A 15,941-nucleotide genomic window follows, 5' to 3' on the forward strand; every position below is an offset into this window, starting at 1 on the left:
CAAATGAGTGTTCAAAAGCCAATGTTGTATGCTCTAAATATTTTTCCAACACTATTTACGCCATTTCTTGTACCTTGGTAGTGGAAGTAGCAGCCAAAAGTGGTCATAGAACAGTACAGCACAGAACAGGACCTTCGGCCCTCGATGTTGTGCCGAGCATTGTCCGAAACCAAGATCAAGCTATCCCACTCCGTCATTCTGGTGTGCTCCATGTGCCTATCCAATAACTGCTTGAAAGTTCCTAAAGTGTCCGACTCCACTATCACAGCAGGCAGTCCATTCCTCACCCTAACCACTCTCTCTATAGAGTAAAGAACCTACCTCGAACATCCCTCCTATATCTCCCACCCTGAATCTTCTAGTTATGGCCCCTTGTAACAGCTACATCCACCCGAGAAAATGGTCTCTGAACGTCCACTCTATCTATCCCCCTCATTGTCTTATAAACCTTTATTAAGTCGACTCACCCGACTCCGCTCCAAAGAGAAAAGCCATAGCTCCCTCAACTTTTCCTCATAAGACATATCCTGCAAGCCAGGCAGCATCCTGGTAAATCTCCTTTGCACCCTTTCCAATGCTTCCACATCCTTCCTATAATGAGGTGACCAGAACTGCACACCAGACTACAAATGTGGTCTCACAGGGTCATGTATAGTTGCAGCATAACCCCGCGGCTCTTAAACTCAAGGCCCCTGTTAATAAACGCTAACACACTATAAGCCTTCTTCACGGCTCTTTCCACTTGAGTGGCAACCTTCAGAGATCTGTGGACATGAACCCCAAGATCTCTCTGTTCCTCCACATTCCTCAGAACCCAACCGTTGACTCTGTAATCCGCATTCAATTTTCTTCTACCAAAATGAATCACCTCGCACTTATCAGGGTTAAACTCCACCTGCCATTTTTCGGTCCAGCTCTGCATCCTATCAATGTCTCTTTGCAGCCTACAACAGCCCTCCACCTCATCCACTATTCCACCAATCTTGGTGTCATCAGCAAATTTACTGACCCACCCTTCAGCCCCCTCCTCCAAGTTATGGATAAAAATCACAAATAGCAGAGGACCCAGCACTGATCCCTGTGGTACACCGCTGGTAACTGGTCTCCAGTCTGAAAATTTTCCATCCACCACCACCCTCTGTCTTCTAGTCTCATAAGATTGACAATTTAAAGCCCTTGTGACCGATTTAACATCTTTAACTTTAAACATATAACTCAGTTCAATTTTATTATAGTTTTGATGCATATTTAAGTATTCTGTTTACCAATTTCTTGAATTTAACTTTGAGGAACTTTATACAGCTGTCACTTTTCCTTGGCCAGAAAGGATGAGACTCGGTGAACTTTCTGATGCTTTTTCCCCAAAGCCTTTTAACTTTTATTGACTGTCTAATGTTTTTTAACAAAAGCATTGCGATAGTCATCTTTTTAAGCATTGTTCGCAAAAGGCTTGGAATATTGCTACTAATCGGCTCAGGAAATAAGTACTTGTGCCAGTGTACTTTAGTGATATTTTTAATTCATTTCTAAATATGCCATTGCTTTACCCCAGTGTTTCATTATTCAATACTGTCCATCCACAAGAATACAAGGACCAAATGAATAATTATGCTGGTTTTAATTCATCTGATCATAATACAAATATTTAATCAAAACAGTACCGGACTGGTGAGACTGCAAGTGAAGTACTGTGTATAGTGTTGATCTCCTTATTTAAAGAAAGATGTAAATGCATTAGCAGTTCAGAGAATGTTACTAGATTGCAGAATCACAATCTTTACAGTGCAGAAGGAGGCCATCAATCTGCTATGGCTCTTTGAAAGAGCATTTTACTAGTCCCACTGCTTTGTCTTATCCCTGTAACCTTGCACACTTTCTTTTCAGGTGGCAATACAATTCCCTTTTGAATGCCTCAACTGAATCTATCTCCTCCACCCTCAGGAAGGAGACTTGATAGATGTATTCAAGATCCTGAGGGGTATGGACAGGATAAATAGTGAAAAACTGTTCCCACTGAAGAGAGCATCAAGAACTAGGGGGAACATTCAAAATAATTAGTGAAGTGAGTAATGTTCCAAACTCCAACCACCCTCTGGATGAATATATTTTCCTTCGTATCCCTTTTACTCATTTTGCCAATCATTTTGAATCTGTACTCCTGTGTCTTGAAGCTCTCTTCTGTGGGAACAGTTTCTCACTATTTATCCTATAATACTTAAATACCTCTATCAAGTCTCCTCTCCGTCTTTTCCCCAAGGAATACAGTTCCAATCTCTTCAATTTATCCATATAGTTATAGTTCTTTATCCCTGGATAATGAACTGCATCCCTGGATACCAGGAATGGCAGGCTGGGAGTGCAGTCAAAGTTCACCAGTCTGATTTCTGGTATGGTAGAATGATCATATGAGAGATTAGATTAACTGGACCTGTATTTCCTGGAGTTTAGAATAATGAGAGGGGATATCATTGAAACATTCAAAGTTCAGACAGGGCTGGATACAGGGATGATGTTTCATCTGGCTGGGGGAGTCTAAAACAAGGGATCGCAATCAGATCAGCCATGATCTTATTGAATGGCGGAGCAAGCGCAAAGGTCTGAGTGGCCTACTCCTTCTCATTCGTATGTTCGTACAAACAAAACAGAACGTTATTGAAATTTGAGCGCCAATGCTGATGTATTCTTTTCCATAAAAATCCACACAGTGTTAAGTGATTAGTTAGGCATTCCTTTGTTTAGTTTCAAATCGGGGGACATTCCAAAACAATAGACGCTGTGTTTTAAAAGATGCAGAGCAGATAAGTACCCCCCTTCCCCCGGTTTGCTTTGCGGCAGTTGAGTAGGAGATTGTCATAGTCATAGAGGTCTACAGCACAGAAAAGGCTCTTCAGCCCATCGCGTCTGCGCCAGTTAAAAACAACCACCTAAGTACACCAGTCCCATTTTCCAGCACTTGGCCCAAAGCCATGTATGCCGTGGCATCACAAGTATACATCATCTAAATACATAAATGTTATGAGGGTCTCTGCCTCCACCATGCTGTAAAGCAATGACTTCCATACTCTCTCCACCCTCTGGAAGAAAAGGTTCTTCCTCACATCCACTCTAAACCTCCTGCCCCTGAGCTTAAATCTATGTCCCCTGTCATTGATCCTTCCACCCTCATAATTTTATACATCACAGTCATGCCCTTGCTCTCCTCTGCTCCAAGGAAAACCACTCCAGTCTATCCAATCTCTTCATAACTAAAACTTTCCAGCACAGGTATCCTGGTAGATCTCCTCTGCACCCTTTCCAGTGCAGTCACATCCATCCTACAATGTGAGTTGCAGGTCTGCGCACAATACTCTAGCTGAGGCCTAACCAAAGTTTTATACAGTTCTAGCATAACCTCCTTGCTTTTAAACTCTACGCCTTGGCTAATAAAGGCAAGTATACCATATAAATAAAAGCAAATTACTGCGGATACTGGAATCTGAAACCAAAGAGAAGGTGCTGGAAAATCTCAGCAGGTCTAGCAGCATCTGTAGGGAGAGAAAAGCGCTAATGTTTCGAGTCCAGATGACGCTGGATCCAGTTGTAGAGTGGGGAGCCAAGTCCTAGGTTTTGGAGCTTTGATATGAGCTTGGCTGTGATTATGGTGTTGAAGACGGAGCTGTAGTCAATAAATAGGAGTCTGATCTGGGAGTCCTTGTTGTCGATATGCTCTCGGGATGAGTGTAGGGCCAGGGAAATGGTGTCTGCTGTGGGCCGGTTGCGACGGTATGCGAATTGCAGTGGATCAAGGCGTTCTGGGAGTATGGAGGTGATGCGCTTCATGATCAACGTCTCGAAGCACTTCATTATGACGGCAGTCAAGGCCACTGGACGGTAGTCGTTGAGGCACGTTGCCTGGTTCTTCTTTGGCACCTGGAGTTAAATATCCAAGGGTATCAAACTATACAGAAGGACAGAGTGGATGGTAAGGGAGGTGGTGTAGCTCTGTTACTTAAGGATGACATCCAGGCAACAGTAAGGGATGACATCGGTGCTATGGAGGATATGATTGATTCCATTTGGGTGGAAATCAGGAAGAGTAAGGCGAAAAAGGTCACTGATAGGAGTAGTCCAAAGGCCACCAAATAGCAACATTATGTTGGGGCAGGCAATAAACAAAGAAATAACGGATGCATGAAATGGATGTTGAAATGGTACCGCAGTTATCATGGGGGATTTTATTCTACATGCCGATTGGTTTAACCAGGTTGGTCAAGGAAGCCTTGAGGAAGAGTTTATAGAAAGTATCTGCGATAGTTTCCTAGAACAGTATGTAATGGAACCTACGAGGGAACAAGCTGTCCTAGATCTGGTCCTGTGTAATGAGACAGGATTGATTAATGATCTCATAGTTAGGGATCCTCTCGGAAGGAGCAATCACAATATGGTGGAATTTAAAATACAGATGGAGGGTGAGAAGGTAAAATCAAGCACTAGTGTTTTGTGCTTAAACAAAGGAGATTACAATGGGATGAGAGACGAACTAGCTAAGGTAGACTGGGAGCAAAGACTTTATAGTGAAACAGTTGAGGAACAGTGGAGAACCTTCCAAGCGATTTTTCCCAGTGCTCAGCAAACGTTTATACCAACAAAAAGAAAGGACGGTAGAAAGAGGGAAAATCGACCGTGGATATCTAAGGAAATAAGGGAGAGTATCAAATTGAAGGAAAAAGCATACAAAGTGGCAAAGATTAGTGGGAGAGTAGAGGATTGAGAAATCTTGAGGGGGCAACAGAAAGCTACTAAAAAAGCCATAAAGAAGAGTAAGATAGATTATGAGAGTAAACTTGCTCAGAATATAAAAACAGATTGTAAAAGTTTCTACAAATATATAAAACAAAAAAAAGTGGCTAAGGTCAATATTGGCCTTTTAGAGGATGAGAAGGGAGATTTAATAATGGGAGATGAGGAAATGGCTGAGGAACTGAACAGGTTTTTTAGATTGGTCTTCACAGTGGAAGACACAAATAACATACCAGTGACTGATGGAAATGAGGCTATGACAGGTGAGGACCTTGAGGTGATTGTTATCACGAAGGAGGTAGTGATGGGCAAGCTAATGGGGCTAATTAGCTAGACAAGTCTCGTGGCCCTGATGGAATGCATCCCAGAGTGCTAAAAGCGATGGCTAGGGAAATTGCAAATGCACTAGTGATAATTTACCAAAGTTCACTAGACTCTGGGGTGGTCCCAGCGGATTGGAAATTAGAAAACATGACACCACTGTTTTAAAAAAAAAAAGGAGGTAGGCAGAAAGCGGGTAATTATAGGTCAGTTAGCTGAACTTCAGTAGTAGGGAAGATGCTGGAATCTATCATCAAGGAAGACATAGTGAGGCATCTGGATGGAAATTGTCCTATTGGGCAGACGCAGCATGGATTCATAAAGGGCAAGTCGAGCCTAACTAATTTAGTGGAATTTTTTGAGGACGTTACCATTGCAGTAGATAACGGGGAGCCAATGGATGTGATATATCTGAATTTCCAGAAAGCTTTTGGCAAGGTGCCACACGAAAGGTTTCTGCATAAGATAAAGATGCATGGCATTAAGGGTAAAGTAGTAGCATGGATAGAGGATTGGTTAATTAATAGAAAGCAAAGAGTGGACATTAATGGGCGTTTCTCTGGTTGGCAATCAGTAGCTTGTGGTGTCCCTCGGGGATCAGTGTTGGGCCCACAATTGTTCACAATTTACATAGATGATTTGGATTTGGGGACCAAGGGCAATGTGTCCAAGTTTGCAGACGACACTCAGGTGAGTGGTAAAGCAAAAAGTGCAGAGGATACCGGAAGTATGCAGAGGGATTTGGATAGGTTAAGGGAATGGGCTAGGGTCTGGCAGATGAAATACAATGTTGACAAATGTGAGGTTATCCATTTTGGTAGGAATAACAGCAAAAGGAATTATTATTTTCATGATAAAATATTAAAACATGCTGCTGTGCAGAGAGACCTGGGTGTGCTAGTGCATGAGTCACAAAAAGTTGGTTTACAGGTGCAACAGATGGCAAATGGAGTTTTGTCCTTCATTGCTAGAGGGATGGAGTTTAAGACTAGGGAAGTTATGCTGCAATTGTAAAAGGTGGTAGTGAGGCCACACCTGGAGTATTGTGTTCAGTTTTGAGAAAGGATGTACTGCCGCTGGAGGGTGTGCAGAGGAGATTCACTAGGTTAATCCCAGATCTGAAGTGGTTGGATTATGAGGAGAGGTTGAGTAGACTGGGACTGTACTCGTTGGAATTTAGAAGGATGCGGGGGGGGGGGGGATCTTATAGAAACATATAAAATTATCAAGGGAATAGATAGGAAGATGCAGGCTGGTTGTTTCCACTGGCGGGTGAAAGCAGAACTAGGGGGCATAGCCTCAAAATAAGGGGAAGTAGATTTAGGACTGAGTTTAGGAGGAACTTCTTCACCCAAAGGGTTGTGAATCTATGGAATTCCTTGGCCAGTGAAGCAGTTGATTGAGGCTCCTTCATTAAATGCTTTTAAGATAAAGATAGATAGGTTTTTGAAGAATAAAGGGATTAAGGGTTATGGTGTTCGGGCCGGACAGTGGAGCTGAGTACACAAAAAATCAGCCATGATCTCATTGAATGGCGGAGCAGGCTCAAGGGGCCAGGTGGCCTACTCCTGCTCCTAGTTCTTATGTTCTTATGATGGCGGTCTTCTTGAAGCAGGTGGGGACCTCGCAGTGGCGTAGGGACAGGTTAAAGATGTCCGCGAACACCTCTGCCAGCTGGTCCATGCAGGCTCTGAGTGCACAACCAGGGATCCCGTCCGGGCCCATCGCCTTCCGAGGGTTCACTTTCAGGAAGGCCGATCTGACTTCGGAAGCTGTGATGGTGGGTATGGGTGAGTTATGGGCTGCTGGGGCACTCAACAGCGGATTGTTGGTTACCTGCTCGAACCGAGCATAGAATTCATCTATTTCCTTACTTGCCTCACTGAACAGCCTGGGACACATTTCTTCTGGCCCTTGAAACTTATTTACTTTTAACCCTGCCAAACCACTCAGAACTTCCTCTCTGTCTGTTAATTTCTTTCATTTTATCACAGTCCTTCTCCTTCATTTCTGTACCTTGTTACTTGAAATATTGCACCTCTCACGAGTGAACAGTGACACAAAGTATTCATTTAGAATACTACGTACGTCCTCTGGCTCCACACACAAATTATCACTGTGGTCCTTAATGGGCCTTACTCTTTCCCTCATTATCCCTTTACCCTAATGCATTTGTAAAACAATTTTAGGATTTTCCTTTCTTTCCTGCTGGCATCCTTTCATGTACCCCTTTTGTTCTCCTAATTTCCTTTTTAAGTTACCATTTGCACATTCTATGCGCTTCTGCTGTTTTGAGCCCTTGATATGTCAAATTCTCCCCATTTCTCTTTATCCAAAGCTGTTCATCGATTGATAACCAAGTTTCACTGGATTTATTGGTCCCTTTTCTTGACTGGGATATGTTGGCCCTGGACTCTCCCTATTGTTCCACTGTTCTGTCACAGATTAACCTAAAAGTGTCTGTTTCCAGTCCACTCTAGCCAAATCATATCTAATCTTATTAAAACGCTCACCCCCGCCCCCCCAGTTTCATTTAGAACTTTGATTTCAGGCCCATCCTTGCCCTTTTCCATAACAATCTTGACTGCTGTCTGCAAAATGCTCCCTCACTGAGTTCAACCACTTGCCCGGCTTTGTTACTTGAAATTAAATCCGAGACCGCCCCCTCTCTTGTAATACCTTCTATGCACTGGCTTTAAAGGTTCACCTGGACACATTTTAAGAATTCTGCTCCCTTCTCAACCTTCCGCACTATGATTAATCCAGTTAATGTTGGGGAAGTTGAAATCCCCCACTCTCACTACTATATTACTTTTACACTTCTCTGAAAATTCAAACTAAGAAGAAATAATGGGTTTTCCCCTCGATTACAAGAAAAGTATAGGGGTCCTGTAGTGTGGTTTGCACAGCCGAATACAAAGGTCCTAAAATTTAATCCTGGATCAGTGCTGAATTATCTCCACTCATATGCTGCGATTAGCTTAACCATCCTGGACTACGAGGAAAAATTAAACCCGGGTCTTTGGCTGCAGATCATTATCTCGTGATCCCTGTTGGAAGTGTGTAAGTTTGTTGTACAAGGGCAGAATTAAGCTTGAAGCCAAAGCTTTATATTATTACATAACTCCATGATATTAATGCCTAAGTTAGCTCTTGAAGAATGGCGAAACAAGTAATTTATCAGAGCAGTTGGTCGAACTATATCTCTGCAGTAATCACTACTTTTGTGTTGGTGGGAGTAGTGCAATGGTTGGATAATGCAGATTTTAAAGAACACGGGCATAAAAAATTATTGAAATTAATATTTAGCGGACTCTAATGATTCTGAAACTGTAGAGTTTTAAAATTGAAATTTTTAAGAAGTTTAATGTCCATAAAGGATAGAAAGTGTTGTGTTGAATTTGTTATGAGCTGGACTACACTGCCTGTAAAGATGGTGGATGGTATACTTTTAAATGGAGAATTGAATATATATTTGAAAAGGCAATATTTTGCATGTGGGAGAATAAAGCTAATTGAGAGCTTTTAATGATGGGTTGGATGGCCTCATTCTATTCTATGAAATTCTACGATTGTAGCCTTGTGGAAAATCTATAACTTGCTGCTTATTTTTTCCATCATATATGGTTATCATTTTTAGTATTGTCTTTGCTGCATTAAGAAATTGCAACTTTTTATTCAGTGTATGATTTATATTCAACATAATGTGTGTGATTGATGAAACTTTTAGCGATCTCAAATTTCTGCATCTTCATGGCAAGAGGGAATAATTTCTTTGGTACTTTATGCTGGCCCATTCGAAATTGTCTCTGCAAGTTTAACTTTTGGAAATGAAATGAAAATCGCTTATTGTCACAAGTAGGCTTCAAATGAAGTTACTGTGAATAGCCCCTAGTCGCCACATTCCAGAGCCTGTTCGGGGAGGCTGTTACGGGAATTGAACCGTGCTGTTGACCTGCCTTGGTCTGCTTTAAAAGCCAACTTCTTGCCTCTAATTGTCAATAATTTTGTTCTGTTAATTTGAGAATCTTTCACTCTTTTAGCAAAATCTATTTTAAAAGTTGTCCTTGGTTCAGGTGCTCCACACGCCAAAAGGGTTTAATAAAGTTGCAGTGTTGGAGAGAAATATTTTCAAAACGCCATACTTGTCCTTTAGTCTTCACCACTTAGTTCTTTTGGGTACCTCAGCTAAAAGAATGTCTGCATTGCAGCTCATGTTTCTGAATTTGTAGAATATTTGAGAGGGAAGCAATTTAGTTATTAACTCGTCTCATGGGGAAAGTTGTTCTGCGGGTTTCAGAAAATTAGGACTTTTTATTTTACAAGTGTACAAACAACATAAATTGTAGTGGTCAGGATACCTTCTATTTGAGGTTTTGGTAAGACATTAGATTGGGAGAGGAAGAAACGTTTTGGAAAAATTTCTTTGAGGAATTTTGAGAGACACCAACCTTTTTGGGAAAGCATAATTGATCCTATTGAGAGATCGCTGCCAAAGGGGGGTGGGACACTTTTATTTAAAATGTTTTCTCCCTTCAGTATTGTAATGTTAATAAGTGGGGGGTGATGCTATTTGCACAGCTGGGCATGCGACTTGAAGTGTGTTAGAGTTGGGTCGGTTAGCACTGAGCAGGGTCATTTCCACCTCCTGCGCAAGGCTCAGCCTCATGCAGTCCAAAGTGGTGTGCAGAGCACACCTGACCAGAACCCGAATGAGCAGGTTCTTCCCGGAGATGGAGGATAAATGTGAACGGTGCCAGAGGGGCCTGGCCAACCACACCCACATGTTCTGGGCTTGTCCCAAACTGGCTGGGTTCTGGACAGCCTTCTCCGGGGCAATGTCCAATGTTGTGGGGGTGAGGGGGGTGCCATGCCCAAACGTGGTAATCTTTGGGGTATCGGAGCAGCCAGAGCTACACATGGGGAAGCTTTCGCTTCCCTAATCACACGCTGAAGAATCCCGCTTGGCTGGCGATCAGCATCACCACCCACAGCTGCGGTCTGGCTTTCTGACCTTTCGGAATTTCTCCACCTTGAGAAGATTCAATATGCCGTCCGAGGGTCAGAGGAAGGCTTCCTAAATACATGGGGGCAGTTTGTCTGCCTGTTCCAGAACCTGTTTGAGGCCAACAACAATGAATAGAGGGGGAAACGGGGAACTTAGAAAGAAAAGAAGAGAAGGAAAAAGAAAAGAAGGACAAGGGGGAACCGAAGGAACATGCAACCTGGGGGGAGAGGAGGCAAAAGGGCTGGAGAGGCATAAAGGAGACAACAGGGGGGGGGGGGGGGGGGGGGGGGGGGGGGGGGGGGGGGGGGGGGGGGTGGGGGGGGGGGCGGGGGCAACCTTCCCAGTCACAGGAGAAACACTGCTGAAGCCGACGGGGGAAGAAAAGAAAGAGGGTGGAGGGGAGAGGAAGGGGGAGACCCAAAAGGGGCGGGGGGGCGGGAGGAACCGCACGCCAAGCCAGATGGCAGCAGACTTCATATAGGAAAACTCAAGGGAAGGAAAAGACAAACCTTTCTGTATTGCACAGTGAATGAACACGACCAGCAATGTACATAATTGTTTATAATTCTTGAAAATACCAATAAAAAGAATTGGGTAGGTGAAGCATGATTTTCATTATCTTACTTTAGTGCATGGAGTAAACAGTAGCAATTTGTGTTGCAATATGAGGACTGAGCTACGGTATAAAGCTGTTATGAAGATTTCATTCAAAGCAATGATTGATGATGCATCAAAATATTATAAGCAGAGTTCCTGAAATATATGACTAATGGCAATGTAAATTAGGAATTAAAACTTGTTTAACTTCAAAAAGGTATGGTATAAGGATGATGGATTGTAATTTTGATTTTTTTTTTTGTGAAGAATAAAGCATTTTGAACATTAGCAATGAGCATTTCCAAAGTGAAGAGTATGTGTAAATCGGAGGATGTGACATGGTTTGGAGGCATATTATCCCTAGGGACATAGTAGGAATACTATCAGCATCAGAGCTCTTTGTGCAACCCTGATTCGCCTGTCTGGAATAAAACTTGGTATAGGTCACAGTAGTTTAGCAGAACGGAACAAGACATAGTTTAGTTAAAATGTTGAGATTACAGCTTGAAAAGGAAAAAAAAATGTTTCTCCAAGAACTAGCAAGTGCCACCTAGATGGGATAAAAGTGGAAAGGAGGCAACTGAGAGTTTTGGCAGGGGACCTGGAAAAGCATTAGCTGGAGAGGCAGAAAGATCACTATTGACATTCTTTGTGTATACAGTATACTATTTCTAAGTGCATTTTATAAGCGACTGGTAGTTGCCCTTGTTGTCATGAACTGTTTTGTCTTGGAATCTGTATATGCGTTGCTTTTTTGAAGCTCAAATCTTTGATCCCTATTCTGCACAGAATATAATACAGAAAGTAGACAAACCTATCATCTACCCTAGTACACAGTTTGATGTCCAAGTAGGATTCATAACAGGGCTCAACGAAATAGCTTCTGTCATTTGCATCTGGTACTAAGCGTATACGTGTGGAGACTGTGAACTAAAGGATAAGTTGTGGAGCACTTTTACAGTTTTATCTTAATATTTCATATTGTGGTTGCAGTAGACATTCATAATTTTCCTTGTTTTGTTTTAAAGGTTTTCATTTGAACAAAATTTAATGGCCATTTTCAATGAATATTACCTTTAATGCCTTTACTTTGATTATGTTCAATATTTTGTAGATTTAGGGTAAAGGGAAAATATGAAGTGTTGAGTGCTACTTGTTCATCACAGAACAATATTTTGAAGCATGCTTTGTGAAAAATGTCTCTTGTTTCTGGCATGCATTGTGGAACACCAACCACAATGCAATAAGCTTCCATGGTAAGTTGATCAAATGCATATTCTCCTTTTTCCCCAAGAAACTTATTGTTTGAGTGGAACCTTGACATTTCTTATTTTAAAGAGACTTATTTTTATGTTTGTCTACATGTATGATCCTCCATCAGTTTTTCACTACACCATGCCCCATGTTTACCCTTTTTTTTTCTAATTTTATGCACAGCACATGCTCTGAAATTTGGGGACTGAGTACACCTGGTACAGTAGATCAGTGGGATACAACAGGCCTTTACAGCTTTCCTGAGCAAACCAGGTGAATATGCAGTCACTAAAAGCTCTGTTCTTCCACGCAGTGAGATGTTGGGATTAATTTGTGGGCATTTGAGATTGTCAATGTTTGAATTCACACTTGGTGTTTTTAGTTGTCTCTTTTTGTGGATTTAAAAAAAAGGCAAATAAAAAGAGAGATGGAATTATGAGGCACATCAACATCGAAAAGAGGGTTCACACCCAAATTGTTAACCTATCTTTTTCTTTTACAGATGCAGATGTGCCTGATGTGTACTTCCAGTATTTTGTTCTAAATCTGATTGTGATAAATCTTGTCCAATTTTAAGCCAAAAAAGACATGTATTTGTATTTAAAAGGGCTGATTCCAGTAGCTGCTTCTACATAACTTTCTGCTAATGACAGGTTAACTGTTCAAACAAAATCATGTTTACTAGGTTCATTTAACTAGTATCATAATGGGAATGGAATTTGAAAAGATGATATCTAGATAGCTACGATATTGGACATAGTCCATGTTTTAAAAATTATTGCATGTTTTTAAATCTTTTACATTGGGTAAGTCTGACAATAGATGATTTTTGACATGAACATACGCTTTCTTGTGTTATTTATATGCAAACTGTAAATTACAACTTTGACATCAGTGCTATTTTCAGAATTCTGACTTCAAGAAAGCTTTGATTAAGTCAGCATCTGTGGAGAGAGAAACAGACTTCATGTTGCAGTTCTAATGAAATGTTATTGACCTGAAACGTTAACTCTGTTTCTCTCTCCACAGATGCTGCCAGACCTGCTGAATATTTCCAGTATTTTCTGTTTTTATTACAGATTTCCAGCATCTGCTTAATTTTGTTTTCACATTAGGTTTTGGTTTAACATTTGATCCCTTTTGCTCAAATGTCACATTTCTGGCCAAGGTTGAAAAACAATTTCCGCTTCTACAGCTGATTAAATCACAAACTAAAGCAGCATGTAGTTACTTCACATTGCTCATTTGTACCCTATGACCTCTGAATAAATAAGTGAATTACTGTATGAAGTCTTGGTCCTAATGTACATTAGCATTAACCTATCTGGAAACCATTGCAGTCAGAAGAATTATCTTCAATGTGAGGAAGGAAAATAGGTCTTTGTAAATGAAGATTCTCTTTGACATATTGGACCAGTATGTTGCTGGGAGTTCTGAACCTTGTATCAAAAGCTTATTCCATTCTTCCACCAAACACCCATGATGAATTATCATTTGTGGAACTAGTGTAACCTCTTCATTTTCATAAACATGCCCATGTCCTGATTAGCAAAGCTATTTATGGGAATCCTTAATTTTTCTGGTGCTTTCTCTTGCTCAGATCAAATACTTGAGCAGAGGCAAGGAATTTTAGTATTGCCCATGTCGCGCATCAATCTGTCCTGATATTGAAGGGATATGTCTCCTAAAGAATTAATCATTAGGTTAACTGTCTAGTTATCAATAGGGTAGAAAGGTTCTTGAGGATCATAATTGGTTCAACCAGTTTTTACACTATCATTCTGAAGGCTTGTAATGGATACTTATGTTTCTGGTGAATCATAACAATACTGCTGAAAGCTTCTTTGTATGCTTTGTCCTCCTGTGCAGTTTTCAGTTGATGAATTCCAAATCTGATCCAGGTTTTGTGACCTTCATTCTTCAACAGCTCCAATTTATAAATTGATTTCTAAATGTTGATTAATTCTTTTGATGGCATGCCTACCATGCTCGATTAAGATCTGGTTAGAAATTTGATGCTGGGGCTTGCATACACCAGTACCTGTGAATTATGCATGACCACATTGGTTTGATCATGCACATGATTAATCCTAATTGAACACTTCAGTGGTTAATAATGCTTTTTGCTCAGACAGTTCACACCGTCTGGCAAGCGCTTGTATAATTATGTATAAATATCAACAGACTCAACTTTATTCAACCATACTTTTGGAAAGCAGTATAACATTTAGACTGCACTTAAAATTCAACTGATATAATAAGAGTTGTATTTATTGATCATGCTCGCATTATTTGTTCTGATCATCAGTAATATATTCCTGCGTTTCTTAGAGTTCCAAGGAGAAAATATCTTCCTGATAGGGAAAAGTCGAGCTGAATCTTCTTTGCATTGAAATTATTCAAAAGATTGTGCCTTCTTTTTTTTTATTAAATATTTTATTGAAAATTTTTGGTCAACCAACACAGTACATTGTGCATCCTTTACACAATATTATAACAACACAAATAACAATGACCTATTTTATAAACAAAAAATGAATAAATAATAAATAACAAAAATGAAAACTAGCCCTAATTGGCAACTGCCTTGTCACAAGTAACACTCTCCAAAAATATAATTTAACAGTCCAATATATAATTATCTGTAGCAACGACCTATACATACTATACAGTATATATTAACAACCCTGAGAGTCCTTCTGGTTCCTCCTCTCCCCTCCTCTCCCCCCCCCTCCCCCCCCCCCCCCCCCCCCCCCGATCCTGGGCTGCTGCTGCTGCCTTCTTTTTCCCATTCCGTCTATCTTTCTGCGAGGTATTCGACGAACGGTTGCCACCGCCTGGTGAACCCTTGAGCCGACCCCCTTAGGACGAACTTAATCCGCTCTAGCTTTATAAACCCCACCATGTCATTTATCCAGGTCTCCACCCCCGGGGGCTTGGCTTCGTTCCACATTAGCAATATCCTGCGCCGGGCTACTAGGGACGCAAAGGCCAAAACATCGGCCTCTCTCGCCTCCTGCACTCCCGGCTCTTGTGCAACCCCAAATATAGCCAACCCCCAGCTTGGTTCGACCCGGACTCCTACTACTTTTGAAAGCACCTTTGTCACCCCCATCCAAAACCCCTGTAGTGCCGGGCATGACCAAAACATATGGGTATGATTCGCTGGGCTTCTCGAGCACCTCGCACACCTATCCTCCACCCCAAAAAATTTACTGAGCCGTGCTCCAGTCATATGTGCCCTGTGTAATACCTTAAACTGAATCAGGCTTAGCCTGGCACACGAGGACGACGAGTTTACCCTGCTTAGGGCATCTGCCCACAGCCCCTCCTCGATCTCCTCCCCCAGCTCTTCTTCCCATTTCCCTTTTAGTTCATCTACCATAGTCTCCACTTCGTCCCTCATTTCCCTATATATATCTGACACCTTACCATCCCCCACCCATGTCTTTGAGATCACTCTGTCCTGCACCTCTTGTGTCGGGAGCTGCGGGAATTCCCTCACCTGTTGCCTCGCAAAAGCCCTCAGTTGCATATACCTGAATGCATTCCCTTGGGGCAACCCATATTTCTCGGTCAGCGCTCCCAGACTCGCGAACTTCCCATCCACAAACAGATCTTTCAGTTGCGTTATTCCTGCTCTTTGCCACATTCCATATCCCCCATCCATTCCCCCCGGGGCAAACCTATGGTTGTTTCTTATCGGGGACCCCCCCCCAAGGCTCCAGTCTTTCCCCTATGCCGTCTCCACTGTCCCCAAATCTTCAGTGTAGCCACCACCACCGGGCTTGTGGTGTAGTTCCTCGGTGAGAACGGCAATGGGGCTGTCACCATAGCCTGTAGGCTAGTCCCCCTACAGGACGCCCTCTCTAATCTCTTCCACGCCGCTCCCTCCTCCTCTCCCATCTACTTACTCACCATTGAAATATTAGCGGCCCAATAATACTCACTTAGGCTCGGTAGTGCCAGCCCCCCCTATCCC

The 15,941-nt window shown here is 42.0% G+C and overlaps 1 protein-coding gene across 2 annotated transcripts in view; it reads left to right on the forward strand.

The window, feature by feature from the left end:
* Window positions 1–15,941, forward strand: part of smad2 (SMAD family member 2) — a 160,359-nt gene that overhangs the window by 87,271 nt on the left and 57,147 nt on the right. Inside the window, exon 2 of one of the 2 annotated variants that reach the window (XM_072497449.1) lies at window positions 12,143–12,232. The exons of the other annotated variant lie outside the window; for it this stretch is intronic. Coding sequence (XP_072353550.1) covers window positions 12,143–12,232 — 90 coding nt within the window. The remainder of the gene's footprint in view (window positions 1–12,142; window positions 12,233–15,941) is intronic. 2 annotated transcript variants of the gene reach the window in all.

Source organism: Scyliorhinus torazame, chromosome 3 (assembly GCF_047496885.1).
Source record: "Scyliorhinus torazame isolate Kashiwa2021f chromosome 3, sScyTor2.1, whole genome shotgun sequence".
NCBI lineage: Eukaryota > Metazoa > Chordata > Chondrichthyes > Carcharhiniformes > Scyliorhinidae > Scyliorhinus > Scyliorhinus torazame.